Here is an 18,488-nt window from a genome sequence, read left to right as displayed (position 1 = left end):
GTGCAATGGCGCCATCTCAGCTCCCTGCAAGTTCTGCCTTCCGGGTTCACGCCGTTCTCCTGCCTCAGCCTCCCGAGTAGCTGGGACTACAGGCGCCCGCCACCACGCCGGGCTAATTTTTTTTTCGTATTTTTTAGTAGAGACGGGGTTTCACCGAGTCAGCCAGGATGGTCTCCATCTCCTGACCTCGTGATCCTGCCGCCTCGGCCTCCCAAAGTGCTGGGATTATAGGCTTGAGCCACCGCGCCTGGCCGCCTTCTTCATACTCTTAGACTTCATCCATCTCCAGAACTTTTTCATCTTCCCTAAATGAAACTCTTTATTTATTTTTTACTTTTTTGGTATCTAGCGTCTCTTCTTTAATTGTATATATCAGGTATACAAGAAGATTTTTTTTGTTGTTGTTTTTTTTTTTGAGACGGAGTCTCACGCTGTTGCCCAGGCTGGAGTGCAGTGGCGCGATCTCGGCTCACTGCAAGCTCCGCCTCCCGGGTTCCCGCCATTCTCCTGCCTCAGCCTCCTGAGTAGCTGGGACTATAGGCGCCCGCCACCGCGCCCGGCTAATTTTTTTGTATTTTTAGTAGAGACGGGGTTTCACTGTGGTCTTGATCTCCTGACCTTGTGATCCGCCCGCCTCGGCCTCCCAAAGTGCTGGGATTACAGGCTTGAGCCACCGCGCCCGGCCAAGAAGATGTTTTAATACATATATACACAGTGAAGTGGTTGCCATAGGCAAGTAGATTAACAAATATATCATCTCACATAGTTACCTTTGTGTGTATGTGTGGCAAGTGTACCTAAAATCTACTCTTTCAGCAAAAATCCCAAATATAATAAAATATTGACTGTAACCCTCGCATTGTACATTAGATCTCTGGACATGTTCATCCTACTTATCTGCAACTTTGTATCCTTTGATCTGCATCTCCCCATTTCCTCTCGCCCCTTCCCATATCCATTAGAAACTTAATTCTCCATTCCCCAGCCTCTGCCAAACATCACTCCACTTCCTGTCTCTGTCAGTTTGACTACTCTAGGAACCTTATACAAGAGGAATCATACAATATATGTCCTTTTATGACTGGCTTATTTCACTTATCATAATATCTTTAAGATTCATCCATGGTTGTAGCATGTGTCAAAATTTCCTTTCAAGGCTGGATAACGTTCCATTGTACATATATATATATGTATGTATGTATGTATGTATCACATTTTGTTCATTTATCTTCAGTGGACACATGGGTTGCTTCTACCTTTTGTCTATTGTGAATGATGTTGCTATGAATATGGGTGTACAAATATCTCTTTGGTTTCTGCTTTCACTTCTTTTGGGTATATACCCAGAAGTAGAATTGCTGAATTGTATGGTAATTCTATGTTAATTTTTGAGGATTCACCATAATGTTTTTTCATAGCAGCTGTATCATCTTATATTTCAATAGCAATGAGTAAGGGCTCCAATTTCCCAATTTCTCCACATCCTCACCAATACTTGTTATATTCTGGGCTGTTGCTGCTGTTTTTAAATACCAGCCATCCTATTAGGTATGTTGTTTGTTTCGATTTTAATTACAAATGTAATTAATAAATTTAGGGCTATTCAGATTTTCTCTTGTGTTATTTTGTTATTGTTAGTAAGTTATGGTTTTCAAGGACTTTGTCCCATCTAATGAATGCAATAAAATTGTCCATAATATCCCAGTATTAGATTTTCAATGTCTGTAAGGTCTGTGGTGATATCTCATTTCTCATTCCTATTATTGGAAGTTTGTGTTTTGTGAAACGTATGTTTGATATCAGTCTTGCCAGAAGTTTATCAGTTTTATTAATCTTTCCAAAGAACTAACTTTTGACTGATTTTTCCCTGCTTTGCTCATTTTCCCTCCTTCCCTCCGTCCCTCTATTTTTTTTTTTTTTTTTTTTTTTTTTTGAGATAGGGTATTGCCCTGTCGCCCAGGATGCAGTGCAATAGCATGATCATAGCTCACTGCAGCCTTGAACTCCTGAACTCAAGTGATCCTCCCTCGTTGGCCTCCCAAGTAGCTGGGACTACAGACACTGGCTAATTTTGTTTGTTTGAAGTTTTTGTTTGTTTGTTTTTTTGTTTTTTTAGAGATAAGGTCTCACTATTTTGCCTAGGCTAGTCTCAAAGTCTTGGCCTCAAGTGATCTGCCCACCTTGACCTCCCTTCCACAGCTCTGAGATTACAGGCATGAACCACCATGCCTGGCCCCATTTTCTATTTCATTGCTTTCTGTTTTATTATTTCCTTCTCTCTACTTACTTTGGGTCTAATTTATTCTTATTTTTCTAGCTTGCGAAGCTAGAAGCTGAGGCCAGGCAAGGTGGCTGATGCTTGTAAATCTCAGCACTTTGGGAGGCCGAGGTGGGAGGATCCCTTGAGCCCAAGAGTTCAAGACTAGCTTGAGCAACATAGGCAGACCTTGTCTCTTAAAAAAAAAAAAAAAAGAAAAGTAGCCAGGTGTGGGTGGCACATGAGTGTAGTCCTAGCTACTTGGGAGGCCAAAGCAGGAGGATCACTTGACCCCAGGAATTCAAGGCTGCAGTGAGCTATGATCGTGCCATTGTACTCTAGTCTGGGTGATAGAGCAAGACCTTGTCAAAAAAAAAAAAAAAAAAAAGCTGAGATTAATGATTTGACATCTTTCTCCTTTCTAATAAAAATGTTTAAAACTATAAATTTCTCTCTATACACTGCTTTAGTTGCATCCCATAAATTTTGATATTTTGAAATTTTGTTATTTAGTTCAAAATATATTCTAATTTCAGATTTGTTCTTTTACTCATAGGTTATTTATAGCTGTGTTGCTTAGTTCCTTAACATTTGGAAACTTTTGTAGCTATCATTATTATTTTGAATTTGGATAAAAAAGCAAGGATTGACAATATGCTGCCTATCAGAAAAGCACTTTAAATGTAAACATACAAATAAGGCCGGGTGTGATGGTTCACCCCTGTAATCCCAGCACTTTGCAAGGCCGAGACGAGCAGATCACAGGGTTGGGAGATCGAGACCATGCTGGCTAACACGGTGAAACCCCGTCTCCACTAAAAATACACACACAAAAAAAAATTAGCCAGGCGTGGTGGCAGGTGCCTGTAGTCCCAGCTACTCGGGAGGCTGAGGCAGGAGAATGGCGTGAACCCGGGAGGCAGAGCTTGCAGTGAGCCGAGATCGCACCACTGCACTCCACTCCAGCCTGGGCGATACAGCAAGACTCTGTCTCAAAAAATAAAATTAAATTAAAAATAAAATAAAAAATAAAAACACACAAATAGACTAAAATTTTTTTAAAAGATACACAACATGCCATACACAACATTACATTAGACACCTGGTAGCCCTGTGTTAATATCAGACAAAGTAGACCTCAAGAAAATGACTATTACCAGAGATAAGAAGGGACATTTATTAATACAAGTTAGTTCATCAAGATATTAACATTTAATATTATTGTAGCCAAAAAGCACACTGTATGATTTTAATACTTTGGGATTTATTTTTATTTATTTATCTATTTTTTGAGACAGAGTCCCACTCTGTCGCCTAGGCTGAAGTGCAGTGGCGCGATCTCGGCTCACTGCAACCTCCGCCTCCCGGGTTCAAGTGATTCTTGTGCCTCAGCCAATTGTAGGCACCTACCACCATACTCAGCTAATTTTTTTTTTTTTTTGTATTTTTAGTAGAGACAGTTTTTCACCATGTTGGCCAGGCTGGTCTCAAACTCCTGACCACAGGTGATCCACCCTCCTCAGCCTCCCAAAGTGCTAGGATTACAGGCATAAGCCACTGTGCCTAGCCAGCCAAATTTATCTATTTATTGAGACTTGTTTTATAGCCCAGCATATGGTCTACCTTGGTGAATACTCCATGTTCATTTGAAAAGAATGTGTATTCTTGCTATTGCTACATATGATGTTCTTTCTATAAATATCATCTAGGTCAAGTTAATAATGTTCAAATCTTCTTTATCCTTTTTGATTTTTTGATAGCTCGTTGCTGATTATTTTTGTATTTATTACTGAAAAAGGGTTGTTAAAATCTCCAAGTATTACTGTGAATTTGTTAAGTTCTCCTTTTAGAAAGTTCTGTCTTTTTGCTTCATTTATTTTACAGCTTTGTTATTAGGTACATGCATATTTAAGACTGCTATGTTGTCTTGATGAATTGGCTTATTATCATTATTAAATGTCCCTCTTTTTCTCTGTAATAGTCTTTTCATTGAAGTCTACTTTGTCTGTTAATATAGCCCCACCAGCTTTCTTATGCAGTGTTTGCATGGTATACCTTTTTTTTATGCTGATCTGTTTGTTTCTTTATATTTAAAGTGCTTGCCTTATAAACAGTATATTGCTGGGTCTTACTTTTTTTAATCCAAGTTCATAATCTGCTTTTTAATTAGAACCCATTTACATTTATTGTAAGTATTGATATGGTTGGGTTTAAATATGCCATCTTGGTATTTGTTTTCTATTTGTCCTATTTGTTTTTATTTGTTGTATTTGTTTCTATTTGTCCTATTTGTTTTTCATTCCTCTGTTCTTCCTTTCTTGCCGTTTTTTGGATGAATGGAATATTTTAACTGTACCTCTTTGTGTTGTTTCAAATAAAAATACTACTTATTCACACAGTTTTGTGTGAATAAGATATTATGCAAATAATATCTGAGTTAAACTGGTATTCAAATTAGAGTATGCCAAAAAAGAGCTAAGAGAAGGTACATAAAGGGATTGGGTCATTCTGGTGGCAGAAACCTACTTTTTCTACCAGAATTTTATTTGGGGCTGGCCCTGCCCTTCTTTTCCCACAAAATTGAACCATGACCTAGCAAACCTTAGGCTAACATGGTAGTAATAATACAAAGCACATATTTGTTAATCATTGTAGTTAATATAATTGGATAGCTACCTGTATATTGTCACATTCTTGTGTCACTTCCTTCGCACTGCAAGGATCTTAGTTAGGATCCACCCTGGAAAATATGAAGTAACTTCCATCCAATGAGACTTATGTCAGACAAATACCATTTTTATGTAATCAGTCAAACAATTCATGAGCAGCTTGGTGCTGCCTCTAGAAGCTTGCAATTTAAGTAAGAAGGCATTTATATAATTTTATTATGTGTTTATATTATATAGTCTCCTATATATGTTTATTATATATTTATGTGATAAGATAAATAGCAATGCAAGGCTATGCATAACTGTTATGGATAAGTAAATGAAATAAAGGTGTTTGTGTGGTTAATTAAAGAAACAGCTGCCTAAGTAGGGAAATTGCCACATATTTAGACCCTGGTCACACTATGCTTTCTCCCCAGACTAGCAGCCTGCAAGATTCACATTTCTCTGACACTTTCCTGAATTGCCTAATAATCCAATCTGGTTGTATCTTTTTGTCTCTGTCTACAGAGGCTCTTGGTCATTTATAGTGAGAGAAATTCTTACTTTTTTTTCCTTCCCTCTTCTGTATATAGATGGGTATAGATAAGTATCACGTGATTATTTAAAGGATTGAAATTCCATTTTGATTTGCCTTTCCTGGGTAGGAAACGTTTATATCATTTTATACTTTTGAGCATGAATTGCCTCTCTTTCTAGGTGTAATCAATTTCTACTCTTCAGCATACAGAAGATTTTATGAATACTATTCACTGCAGAAAGAGCTCTAAAAATAATTTTGCAGGTAGGGTTTTATAGAACACTGATAGTCTTATGTGGAACATTGGCAGGCAAAAAGAACAAAGGCACATCAGGGTAAAGGTGGTAGTAGGTGGAGCATTTCATTTCATTTGCCTCCACCAAAGAGCTGCATTTACTGGAGAAGGAAAACAAATAAGAAACAGGAGCATCTGCACTTGCTGTTGAAGGTTTCATTTCTCATCACTGTTAAGTCACATTTGAATGGAACCATTACAGTCTTGTTGGTATGTGTAACTATGCCCCCACTTTTTTTTTTCCAAAAGGAAAATCTTGAATTTTATGTTTAAAAGTACAAAGAGCTGTTTTTGACATTCTGCAGTTCATTTTGGAATTCACAGTCTTAAACCTATTCATTTTCAGTAGGGTGGTAAAGAGTGCACAGTATATGGCATTTTTACGCCTAATAGCACCTCCAATAATCTGTGATGCATATTACATACACACACCTTTTAGCATCTGTTTCCACCTGACAGCTGACAGCATTAGGCTGAACGTTGTGATGAACAACTGAAATGTCAAGCAGTATTACAATGGTTTCTTATTGGAAAAAGTAAGCTCCTTAGAGCTTCTTTTTAATACTTTTCCATAAAGATTTTAAAGTGACACATTTACAAGTATGTAATTAAGATGACATATTCTTTAAATGTTTGTTATTCTTCCAGAAATGGAGATGGATTTGGGCTAATCAGCAGATGATTCTCCTCTCGAGCTAGGGTGTAAACATGCTTTTTTTTTTTTTCCTTTTTTTAAGACAGGGTCTTGCTCTATGACCCAAGCCAGAATGCAGTGGCACAATCATGGCTCACTACAGCCTCATCCTCTAGGCTCGGCCTCTCATGTAGCTGGAACCACAGACGTGCACCACCACCCCCGAGTAATTTTTTTTTTTTTTTTTTTTTTTTTTTTTGTGGAGACAGGGTGTCACTATGTTGCCCAGGCTGGTCTCGAATTCTTGGATTCAAGTAACTCTCTCGCCTTGGGCTCCTAAAATGTTGGGATTACAGGCGTGAGGCACTGCACCTGGCCTTAAGCATGCATTTTTGTTTTGTTTTGTTTTGAGACAGAGTCTTGTTCTGTTGTCCAGGTGGGAGTGCAGTGACACAATCTCGGCTCACTGCAGTCTCTGCCTCCTGGGTTCAAGCGATTTTCTTGCCTCAGCCTCCAAGTGGCTGGGATTACAGGAGCATACCATCACTCCTTGATAATTTTTTCTTTTTTGTGTGTGTGTTTTCAGTAGAGATGGGGTTTTCCTATGTTGGCCAGGCTGGTCTCAAACTCCTGACCTCAAGTGATCCACCCTCCTTGGCCTCCCAAACTGCTGGGATTACAGGCATGAGCCACCGTGCCCAGCAAAGCATGCATTTTGTTCAGGGAAATCTATTTTGCATCCATATTGCTGACTATTCTTAAAAATATATGTATATAGTATTGTTAGAATTAAGAATTGCTGTGATTCTGTCTTAATATTTATTTATTTGACTGATTTTCATATTATTCATTTCAGCACAGAGAATGAGAGTTACAGGTTTGTTTTTTTATTCTTCTACCATACTTGGGATTTTTGTCTAGTGGTCACAGAATATTTCCTAGAAATATGTTTTCCTAGAATTACCCCCCCAAAAATAAAATTACTTTAAAAAAAAAAACTGTCTTTAGTATACAGATTCAGATTTTGGACTTACATGCTTTGGTCATGCACTAAAAATTAAATGAACAAATAAAATGTCTAACAAAACAAAGTTGGTTAAGGCTATGGCTTTCACAAAAAAGCCAGCCAGTGTTGCCCACCCTAAATATTTCTTTCCCATCTCTTGGCCTGAATATACTTCAGGAGAGAAGCTATTATGCTCATCTTTCATTAAAAAGTTTCTAGTTTTCCTGTGCTTTCTCAGATTGAAAACCTTTAGAACCAGGTTTTGGGTGTTAGGTAAATAATACACTGTTTAATCTATGTTGACTAATTAATCATTTGTAACTTTTTAGGTACTGCTTAGGATGAACATGATTTGGAGAAATTCCATTTCCTGTCTAAGGCTAGGAAAGGTGCCACACAGATACCAAAGTGGTTACCACCCAGTGGCCCCTCTGGGATCAAGGATTTTAACTGACCCAGCCAAAGTTTTTGAACACAACATGTGGTGAGTTTTCTTTTTAAGTCTGATACCATGTGTGTTTCTTAAATATCACCAGTGGTATTATTTTCATTTAGAACTAAGAAATGGTTTTTAAAGCTCATGACCTAACTCATATTGTAGAGGTCCAAAAGCTAAGGTAATCAATCCTGACGTAAGTGTTGCCGAGTCTGAATTTCATTGCAAATGGAATTGGAAAAGTGAAACTTCCCATGTGCTTTTAGTAGCCTTGAAGTTCTTGCAGGCCCTTCCTGCTTACCTCTGATCCTGATTTGCCTGCTGTCACTGGGTGGGGGTGAGGATTCTTTCCTAGGTGGGGCCCTCCTGCAGCTCCACAGTCCCTTCCCTCTTTTTCTTACTTGTCATCCGGCAAATGCGTATCAGTACCTGCGGCTTCCTGAACACCAGGGAGATCACATTGATATGATTCTCGCCCATGCTTTCAGGGAATCCACACTATTTGGAAAGATAGATATTTACAGAAAAAGCTGATAATTACCCATACAAGGCAGTAAATTGTGAGAGCTCAATGAGTGTTACAGACTATGTGCCGTATGAGAACAACTCTGTAATGCAAAACCACTCCTGTTTGGGCATAGTCAGAAAGTCTTAAAGTGAGGGAAACTGAGGTTAGGATTACAGGCATACCTCAAAAATGTTGTAAGTTTGGTTGAGACCACTGCAGTAAAACAAATATTGCAATAAAGTGAGTCACACAATTTTTTTGGTTTCCCAGTGCATATAAAACTCATGTTTACACTATACTGTAGTCTCTTAAGTGTACAATAGCATTATGTCTAAGAAACCAATGTACAAACCTAATTAAGTAATTTCTTGCTAAAAAATGCTAACAGTCATCTGAGCCTTCAGTGAGTCATAATCTTTTTGTTGGCAGAGGGTCTTACCTCAATGTTGATGGCTGCTGACTGATCAGGGTGGTGGTTGGAGTGGCTGTAGCAGTTTCTTAAAATAAGACAACAATGCAGTTTGCCTCATCAGCTGACTCTTCCTTTCATGGAAGATTTCTCTGTAGCATGTGATGCTGTTTGATAAGATTTTACCTACAGTAGAACTTTCAAAATAAGTCCTCACAGATCCTGCCACTGTTTTATCAACTAAGTATATGTAATATTCTAAATTTTTTTTTAATATTTAGAATTATGTCTAAATTCTTTGTTGTCTAAATTATGTCTAAATTCTATTGGGGGAACCCACCCCCAATAATTCCACGTAAGTTGTTTTTTATTTCCCTAAATGTTGGCCGGTCTGAGAAATAAAGGGAAAGAGTACAAAAGAAAGAAATTTTAAAGCTGGGTTTCCAGGGGAGACGTCACATGTCGGCAGATTCTGTGATGCCCCGCAAGCCGCAAAACTAGCAAGTTTTTATTAGTGATTTTCAAAGGGGAGGGAGTGTAAGAATAGGGTATGGGTCATAGAGATCACTTGCTTTACAAGGCAATAAAATATCACAAGGCAAATGGGCGCAGAGTGAGATCACAGGATCGGGGCGAAATTAAAATTGCTAATGAAGTTTTGGGCACGCATTGTCATTGATAACATCTTATCAGGAGACAGGGTTTGAGAGCAGACAACCAGTCTGACTAAAATTTACTAGGCGGGAATTTCCTCATCTTAATAGGCCTGGGAGCGCTATGGAAGACCGGAGCTTATTTCATCCCTTATCTGCAACCGTGTAAGACAGACATTCCCAGAGCAACCATTTTAGAGACCTACCCCTAGGAAAGCATTCTCTTTCTCAGGGCTGTTCCTTGCTGAGAAAAAGAATTCAGTGATATTTCTCCTATTTGGTTTTGTAAGAAGAGAAATATGACTCTGTTCTGCCCGGCTCTCAGGCAATCACACCTGATGGTTATCTCCCTTGTTCTCTGAACATCACTGTTATCCTTTTCTTTTTTCAAGGTGCCCAGATTTCATGTTGTTTAAACACACATGCTTTACGAACAATTTGTGCAGTTAACGCAATCATCACAGGGTCCTGAGGCCACATACATCCTCAGCTTACAAAGATGATGGGGTTAAGAGATTAAAGTAAAGACAGGCATAGGAAATTACAAGAGTATTGATTAGGGAAGTGATAAATGTCCATGAAATCTTCACAATTTATGTTCAGAGATTGCAGTAAAGACAGGCATAAAAAATTATAAAAGTATTAATTTGGGGAACTAATATATGTCCATGAAATCTTCACAATTTATGTTCTTCTGCCATGGCTTCAGCCGGTCCCTCTGTTCAGGGTCCCTGACTTCCCGCAACATAATTCTTTGTTGTAATTTCCACAGTGTTCACAGTGTCTTCACCCCAAGTAGATTCTATCTCAAGAAGCTACTTTAATTTGCTCATCCCTACAAAGGAACTCCTCATCTGTTCAAGTTTTATCATGAGATTGCAGCAATTCAGCCTAAATCTTTAGGCCCCACTTTTAATTCTAGTTCTCTTGCTGTTTCCACCATATCTGCTGTTACTTTTTCCACTGAAGTCTTGAACCCCTCAGAATCATCCATTAGAATCAACTTCTTCCAAACTCCTATTGATGTTGTTATTTTGACCTCCTCCCATGAATCACAAATGTTCTTAATGGCGTGTAGATTAGTGAATCCTTTCCAGAATGTTTTCAGTTTACTTTGCCCAGATCCACTAGAGGAATTACTATTTATGGCAGCTATAGCTTTACGAAATGTAGTTCTTAAGTAAGTCTTGAAAGTTGAAATTACTCCTTGATCCATGGGCTGCAGAATGGATATTGTATTAGTTGGCATGAAAACAACATTAATATCCTTGTACATTTCCATCAGAACTGTGGGGTGACAAGGCATATTGTCAGTGAGCAGTAATATTTTTCAAGGAATTCTTTCTTCTGAGCATTAGGTCTCAACAGTGGGCTTAAAACATTCAGTAAACCATGCTATAAACAGATATGTTGTCATCTAGGCTTTGTTGTTTCATTTATAGAGTATAGGCAGAGTAGATTCAGCATCATTTTTCAGGGCCCTAGGATTTTTGGAATAGTAAATAAGCACTGGCTTCAACTTAAAGTCACCAGCTGCCTTAGCCCTTAACGAGAGAGTCAGCCTGTCCTTTGAAGCTTTGAAGCCAGGCATTGACTTATCCTTTCTGACTATGAAAGTCTTAGATGGCATCTGGCCGGGTGCGGTGGCTCACGCCTGTAATCCCAACACTTTGGGAGGCCAAGGCAGGCAGATCACGAGGTCAGGAGATCAAGACCATCCTGGCTAACATGGTGAAACCCCGTCTCTACTAAAAATTAAAAAAAAATTAGCCAGGCATGGTGGCGGGCGCCTGTAGTCCCAGCTACTCTGGAGGCTGAGGCAGGAGAATGGCTTGAACCCAGGAGACAAAGCCTGCAATGAGCCGAGATTGCGCCACTGCACTCCAGCCTGGGCAACAGAGTGAGACTCCGTCTCAAAAAAAAAAAAAAAAAGAAAGTCTTAGATGGCGTCTTCTTCCAATAGAAAACTGTTTTATTTACATTGAAAATTTGTTTTTTAGTGTAACCACCTTCATCAGTGATCTTAGCTGGATCTTTTGGATAACTTGATGCTACAGCTTCTCCATCAGCACTTACTGCTTTGCTTTGCACTTTTATGCTATGGAGATGGCTTGTTTCCTTAAACCTCATGAACCAACCTCCACTAGCTTCACTTTTCTTCTGCAGCTACCTCATCTCTCTGAGCCTTCATAGAATCAAAGAAAGTTAGGGCCTTGCTCTGGATTAGGCTTTGGCTTATGGGAATATTGTGACTGGTTTTATCTTTTATGCATACCACTAAACCTTTATTCATATCAGTAATGCTATTTCATGAGAAATAGCATGTGTTCATTCATGTATTCACTGGAGTAGCATCTTTTCATTTTTTATTTTATTTTATTTTATTTTTTTCAGACAGGGAGACTCTGTCACCCAAGCTGGAGTGCAGTGGTGCAGTGGTGTGGTCACAGTTCACTGCAGCCTCAACCTCCTCCGGGGTCAAGTGATTCTCTGGCCTCAGCCTCCCAAGTATCTGGGACTATAGGCATTCACTGCCATGCCAGGCTAATTTTTGTATTTTTTGTAGAGATGGGGTTTCACCATGTTGCCCAGGCTGGTCTTGAACTCCTGAGCTCAAGTGATCTTCCCAACTCAGCCTCCCAAAGTGCTGGAATTACAGGTGTGAGCCATAGCACTCAACCTGGAGCAGCATCTTTAATTTCCTTTAAGAACATTTCCTTTGCATGTCACAAGTTGACTAGGGCTAGAGACCTAGGTTTTGGCCTATCTCAGCTTGCAATAGGCCTTCCTCACTAAGCTTAGTCTTTTCTAGCTTTTGATTTAAAGTGAGAGATATGTAACTCTTCCTTTCACTTGAACATGTAGAGGCTACTGTAGGTAATCAACTGGACTCATTTCATATTGTTTTGTCTCAGGGAATAGGGGAGCCTGAAGAGAGGGAAAGAGACAGGCAAAGCCGGGTCAGTGGAGCAGTCAGAACACACATAATATTTATCAATTAAATTCGCTGTTTTATATGGGGATGGTTCATGGTGCTCTAAAACAATTACAATAGTAACATCAAAGATCACTGATGACAGCTCATAACAGATATAATAATAATGAAATAGTTTGAAATATTGCAAGAATTACCAAAATGTAACAGAGACATGAGGTGAGCACATGCTGTTGGAGAAATGGTGCCAATAGACTTGCTCAATGCAGGGTTGCCACAAACCTTCAATTTGTAAAAAATGCAGTAACTGTAAAATGTGATAAAGCAAAGCATAATTATATAAGATATGCCCCTATTTATATTGCCTCCAGTACATAGCACAATGCCTGACACACAAATATTTGTTGAATTAATGCTTTGAATAGGTAAACTGAAATAAGGGCATTCTAGTTGGATAGAAAATTATAAAGCACTGAGATGAGGAAATATAAGGCATTTTCAGGAGAGAGAGCATAGGATAGTTTGCCTTAACAAAGGCTTTCCTAGGAGATTGGTGAAAGATAAAGTCAGAATGACATAGGCCAGATGAGGGGGTAGGTTTACGATTGTGCATGGTCCTGAATTCATAGCTGAAGTATAAGGCATTACAGAGCCACTGAAGATAAATGACATTATAGCTAGTGTATTAAGTGTATATATTTGGTAACACTATACTAGACTGATCAGCAGGAAGAATTAGAAGCAGGAAAGGTCCAGTGAGCAAGAGATCATGACAGAAGAATAAATAGAACTTGGTGCTTGTGCAGAGTAAAGAAAAAGGAAGAAGTTGACTCTGAAGTTTTGATCTTAAGTAACTAATAGAAATAGGAAAATCAAGAGGTAAATGTATTTGTTTTATTTTGGAAGAAAGATGGTGAATTTGGTTTTAGACATTTTGAATAGGCTTTGTGAGCAGGACATTCAGGTGTAAATGTCCAGCACGCAGACACTGCTGCTGGGAAGAGGGAGAGTGGTCAGAGCTGAAAAAGTCAAGTCGGGTATGATATCTGCAGACAAAATTGTTATCAGACTAGCCTCTGGAACAGCATCTCTGGGGCTAGGAAAGTGATTCACGGGCCTTTTATGTTTTGATTGCAACTGAATCTCAATTTTGAAAGGGAATACATTGATTTTTTAATTAATTAGTTCTACACTGTACAATATGGTAGCCACTAGCCACATGTGGTTATTGAGCACTTGAAATATATTAATAACAGGGCTGAATTGAGATGTACTGTAAGATTTTTAAAACTTAGTACAAAAAATGGTAAAGAATCTCATTAATAATTTTTATATTGAATTATATGTTAAAAATGAATGAAAATTTGGATATATGCAGTTAAATTATATATACACACATACGTACATATATACACATATGTACATATATATTATATATACACATATGTACATGTATATTATATATACATGTACGTACATATATATTTTATATATATATATATATATTTTTTAATAAGACAGTTTCACTCTGTCGCCCCGGATGGAGTGCAGTGATGGAATCTCAGCTCACTGCAACCTCTGTCTCCCAGGTTCAAGCAATTCTCCTGCCTCAGCCTTCTGAGTATCTGGGATTATAAACATGCACCACTGAAACGGGAAAAGCTCCCATGTCCCCCTCGCAGGATGTGCGATGGGGGTGTGGCTCACTTCTTCAGTGACCCACTGCTCAAACCTCTAGGGGAGCATACAGATGGGCAGGCTGTGGGGCTCTGACCCCCTGACAGTGTTTAGGGGTGAGTGTTTACAGCTCCTGAAGCCCCAGCGGGCGTGTGTTACAGGGTGCTCTTTTAGTTTAGCCATCCATAGGCAGCTTGTGTTAGCTCAATTATACCCCTGCCTTGTCGTAAAGACAGAGGACTTTCTGTATCCCTGGGTTCTTGCCTTGTTGTACAGGAAGAATCAGATCACTTACGAGCTTGGAGAATGAGTGCAAGGTTTTACTGAGTGGAAGTAGCTCTCAGCAGATGGGGGAGCCAGAAGGGAGATGGTTTTCCCCTGGAGTCGGACCGCTCGTTGGACTGGGCTCTCCTCTGGCTGCCCTGGCCAAATGTCGTTCTGCTGGTTGGTGGCCTGCTGGTGTGCTGGTTCCTGCTGATGTGCTTCTCGCGATGTCCAGCCACCTATGTGTCTGCCTGCTAGGGTCTGGGGGATAGGGGGTGTTTATAGGCATAGGATGGGGACGTGGCGGGCCAGGGCGGTCTGGGGAAAATACAACATTTGGGCAGGAAATGCCTGTCCTCACCTAGGTTTGTGTGGGTGAAGCCCTAGCCAGGGACCATGTTCTCCTCTAGCTAGCACTTCCCTTCCCCGCTTCTGTATCATTTAAAGGGACCACGCTCTTCTCTTCCATATCGCCACCATGCCCAGCTAATTTTTGTATTTTTTTAGAGACAAGGTTTCACTGTGTTGGCCAGGCTGGTCTCAAACTCCTGACCTCAGGTGAACTGCCCACCTCGGACTCCCAAAGTGCTGGGATTACAGGCGTGAGCCACTGTGCCTGGCCTAAATAAAATGTATTTTTAAAATTGGTTTCACCTCTTTATTTTCACTTTTCTTTACCATGGCTACTAGAAATTTTAAAACTACATATGTGGTTCACATTATACTTTTTTGGACAGCTGCTCCATTAAACCATTTTGACTACCATCACCAATATGGATAGTTATCACAGGCTATGAGTTGAAATGGGCCCTTTGCCAGGCAATTAAATCTCCAGAGCAACTTCTGATCTTAGGCAAGCTCCTCATTTACCAATTTTTTTGTTTTCTTCATTAGACCCTAGTGATTTAGCTATCTATATTCTCTTTTTCCATCTGCTACCATGTGCTCTCTTGCCTGAGATTCTTGCCTACTGATTTAAGTCGTTTTGTCATAGACTCAGGAAAGCAAAGATCATCTGGTCCCGCGCTTCTCAAACACATGGGCTAGCTTTGGGCTGGCTGCACAAGAATCCTTCAGGGAGTTACTATTTCAGTAGGTCTAGAGGTATGACCCAGGAATTCCTAACTTGAAAAGGCTCTTTTAGTAATTCTGTTGAGGAGCCAGGTTTGGGAACCCTTGATCCAGTCCAATGGTTTTTATAATTTTCTTTAGCAACAGAACTATTTTCAAGTGAAGCTTTAACATGGAATCCTAGGATTTAAAAGATAAAAGCAAACCTGCCCTGAATGAAGTTGGCATAGAGGCCTGGAGCATCAACAGCACCACTTCCTTTTCCCTCTCACTTCTCTTCACTTACTCTAGCAGCCTAAAGGACCCTTAGGGCTCTGTTACTCAGTTTGAAAAACATTGATCTAGTCTAGACAGCCATCTGTCTTCATAGCATACCCCCCAAGGGGTTGGCCAGTCTGCACCTGACACCTGTGGTGAACTCTCTACCAACACAAATACACACTGTAAGAGCAGTAATAAAAATTGTTTCACCCAGGGAAGAGGAAGGTAGTTGATTCACATTATCTTCCCACACACCTTTTTTACATATTTGTCTTCTTGAAGAGAAGATTTGTAAATTAAACGAAATGTGGTTTTGTCTCCCCATCCTTCAAGTCCAAAATTCTGTTCAAAAGTTTTTGTTTTCTTCCTTACTTTCTCCTTTATATTTAAGAATAGTATTTCCTCTCTTGCGGAATTTGATTTTTTTTGTTTGTTTGTTTGAGACAGGGTCTTGCTTTGTCACCCAAGCTGAAGTACAATGGCACCATAGTGGCTAATTTTTTATTTTGTCTTATTTTATTTTTTTTAGAGAGGGGTCTTGCCATGTTACCCAGGCTGATCTTGAACTCCTGGCCTCAAGCAGTCCTCCTGCCTTGGCCTCCCAAAATGCTGGGATTATAGGCACGAGCCACCACACCCAGCCTGAATTTGGTTTTTTAAAGATGTTTCTAGAAAAGTACATGTCAATTTTCTCTTAGAGGTGTTGCTCAGAATTATCTACAATTCATTTTTCCATTTAGCCTTTGGTTTGTAAGGATGATTTACTCTCCGTATGACAATATTTTTTTTTAATTTTAAGAAAAAATAAAGATACTCTTTTTTATTTAGTTTCTAATATCCTGAGAAAGATTTGCCTTCCAGATTCTGGGTGTTTATATTACTAGTACTTATAACTGCCTATAGTCTTTTACTTTCTTACTTACTTACTTAATTAATTTAAAGACAGCATCTCACTCTGTCACCCAGACTGGAGTGCAGTGGCACAGTCATAGCTCATTGCAGTTTTGACCTCCTGGGCTCAAGTGATCTTCCTGCCTCAGCCCCCCAGGTAGCTGAGATTACAAGTGTGTGCTACCACACCTGGCTAATTTTTTATTTTTTATAGAGATGGGGTCTCACTATGTTGCCCAGACTGGTCTTGAACTCCTGGGCTGAAGTAATCCTCCTGCCTCAGCCTCCTAAAGTGCTGAAAGTACAGGAATGAGCCACCACAGTTGGTCTAGTCTTTCATTTTTTGTCTGTCTGTTTGCTTATTTGAGACAGGTTCTTGCCCTGTCACCCAGACTGGAGTGCAGTGGCATGGTAACAGCTCACTGCAGCCTCGACCACCTGGACTTAAGTGATCCTCCCACCTCAGCCTCCCAAGTAACTGGGACTACAGGCGTGTGCCACCATGGCTGCCTAATTTTTTGTATTTTTAGTATAGACGGGGTTTTACCATGTTGCCCATGCTGGTCTTGAACTCCTAGGCTCAAGTGATCCACTTGCCTCAGCCTCCAGTGTGCTGGGATTATAGACGTAAGCCTCTGCACCCAGTCATTCTGGATATTTCATAGACATGGAATCATACAATGTGACCTTTTATGTCTGACATCTTTCACTTAGCATAATATCTTGGAGGGTTATATACCTTGTAGCATGTATTGGCCCTTCGTTCTTTTTATGGCTGAATGATATTCCATCATTTGTATACATCACAGTTGGTTTATTCATTCATCTACCAATGGACATTTGGGCTGTTCCACTGTTTTGCCTCTTGTGAATAGTGCTGCTATGAACATGGGTGAACTATGTTCTTGTTTGGGTCCTTGCTTTCATTTCTTTGGAATATATACCTAAGAGTGGAATTGCAGGGTCATGTTTTAATTCTGTGTTTAATTAAGTTTTTGAGAAACTCAAATTGTTTTCCACAGTGACTGAACCATTTTACATTCTGCCTATTGTCTTTTAGTTATACTTAGTACATTTATCAATTTTGGAGGGTGGTGACAGGAAACGATATTCAAAATGCTTTTGAGACATGGCCCTGAGATCTGTCTATATTAAGGAACTTACACGGTTACTTGGAAAAATCATTCCTTATTCCACAATGTTCTTGGTTTAAGCATATAGAAACTTTTCAAGGGATCTCAGCCATTTATAAGGAAGCACTAAGCACTTTTATTACGTGACTACATCAGCTAGGCCATTGGCATGCTCCCAGTAAGGAACACACTTTCCATCATGGACCAGCACATGTGTACATAACATATACACATATATCAAACAGGAACAAAAGTTTCCGGTACAGTTTTTACCATGTGAGGTGTGTACGCAGTATTTTCCATTTATTTTATTCTACTCTGTTTCTGTTTCTTTCTTCACGGGTTGCTTAGAGTAACTAAATTGATTTCAGGACTCACCAAGGTTTATGACCTTTAGTTTAAAAACACTGAGCTAAGCCTTTTTTTTGTAGATCCAAGGTAAGACTGTGTGTTGCAACATGATTTCTATTATGTAACCCACTTAAATAATAGACAGTTTCCAGAATCTTAATGGGGTTCAGATCCCAAGAATTCTTCATTATATAATTTTCCTTATATAAAAATTTTACTTATCATCTGATTCCTCTTACCCTGTTTCTTACATAGTTCTTTTTGTTTTTTACATGTTCAGTACACATGTGTGTGTTTTGGGGTTTTTGTGTGTGTTTGTTTTTTTCAGACAGAGTCTCGCTCTGTTGCCCAGGCTGGAGTACAATGGCTCGATCTCAGCTCACTGCAAACTCTGCCTCTCAGGTTCAAGTGATTCTCCTGCCTCAGCCTCCCAAGTAGCTGGGATTACAGGCGCCCGCCACCACACCTGGCTAATTTTTTGTATTTTTATTAGAGATGAGGTTTCACCATGTTGGCCA

The 18,488-nt window shown here is 39.5% G+C and overlaps 1 protein-coding gene across 1 annotated transcript in view; it reads left to right on the top strand.

Annotated features, from left to right (window-relative positions):
* Positions 1–18,488, top strand: part of METTL8 (methyltransferase 8, tRNA N3-cytidine) — a 101,088-nt gene that overhangs the window by 35,792 nt on the left and 46,808 nt on the right. Inside the window, 1 exon segment of the mRNA XM_028830838.2 lies at positions 7,711–7,865. Coding sequence (XP_028686671.1) covers positions 7,723–7,865 — 143 coding nt within the window. The 5' untranslated portion in view covers positions 7,711–7,722.

The sequence above is a fragment of the Macaca mulatta genome, chromosome 12 (genome assembly GCF_049350105.2).
Source record: "Macaca mulatta isolate MMU2019108-1 chromosome 12, T2T-MMU8v2.0, whole genome shotgun sequence".
In the NCBI taxonomy this organism is placed as follows: Eukaryota; Metazoa; Chordata; class Mammalia; order Primates; family Cercopithecidae; genus Macaca; species Macaca mulatta.
Note: the sequence above shows the minus strand (reverse complement) of the source record. Positions and strands in the feature narration are given on the sequence as shown.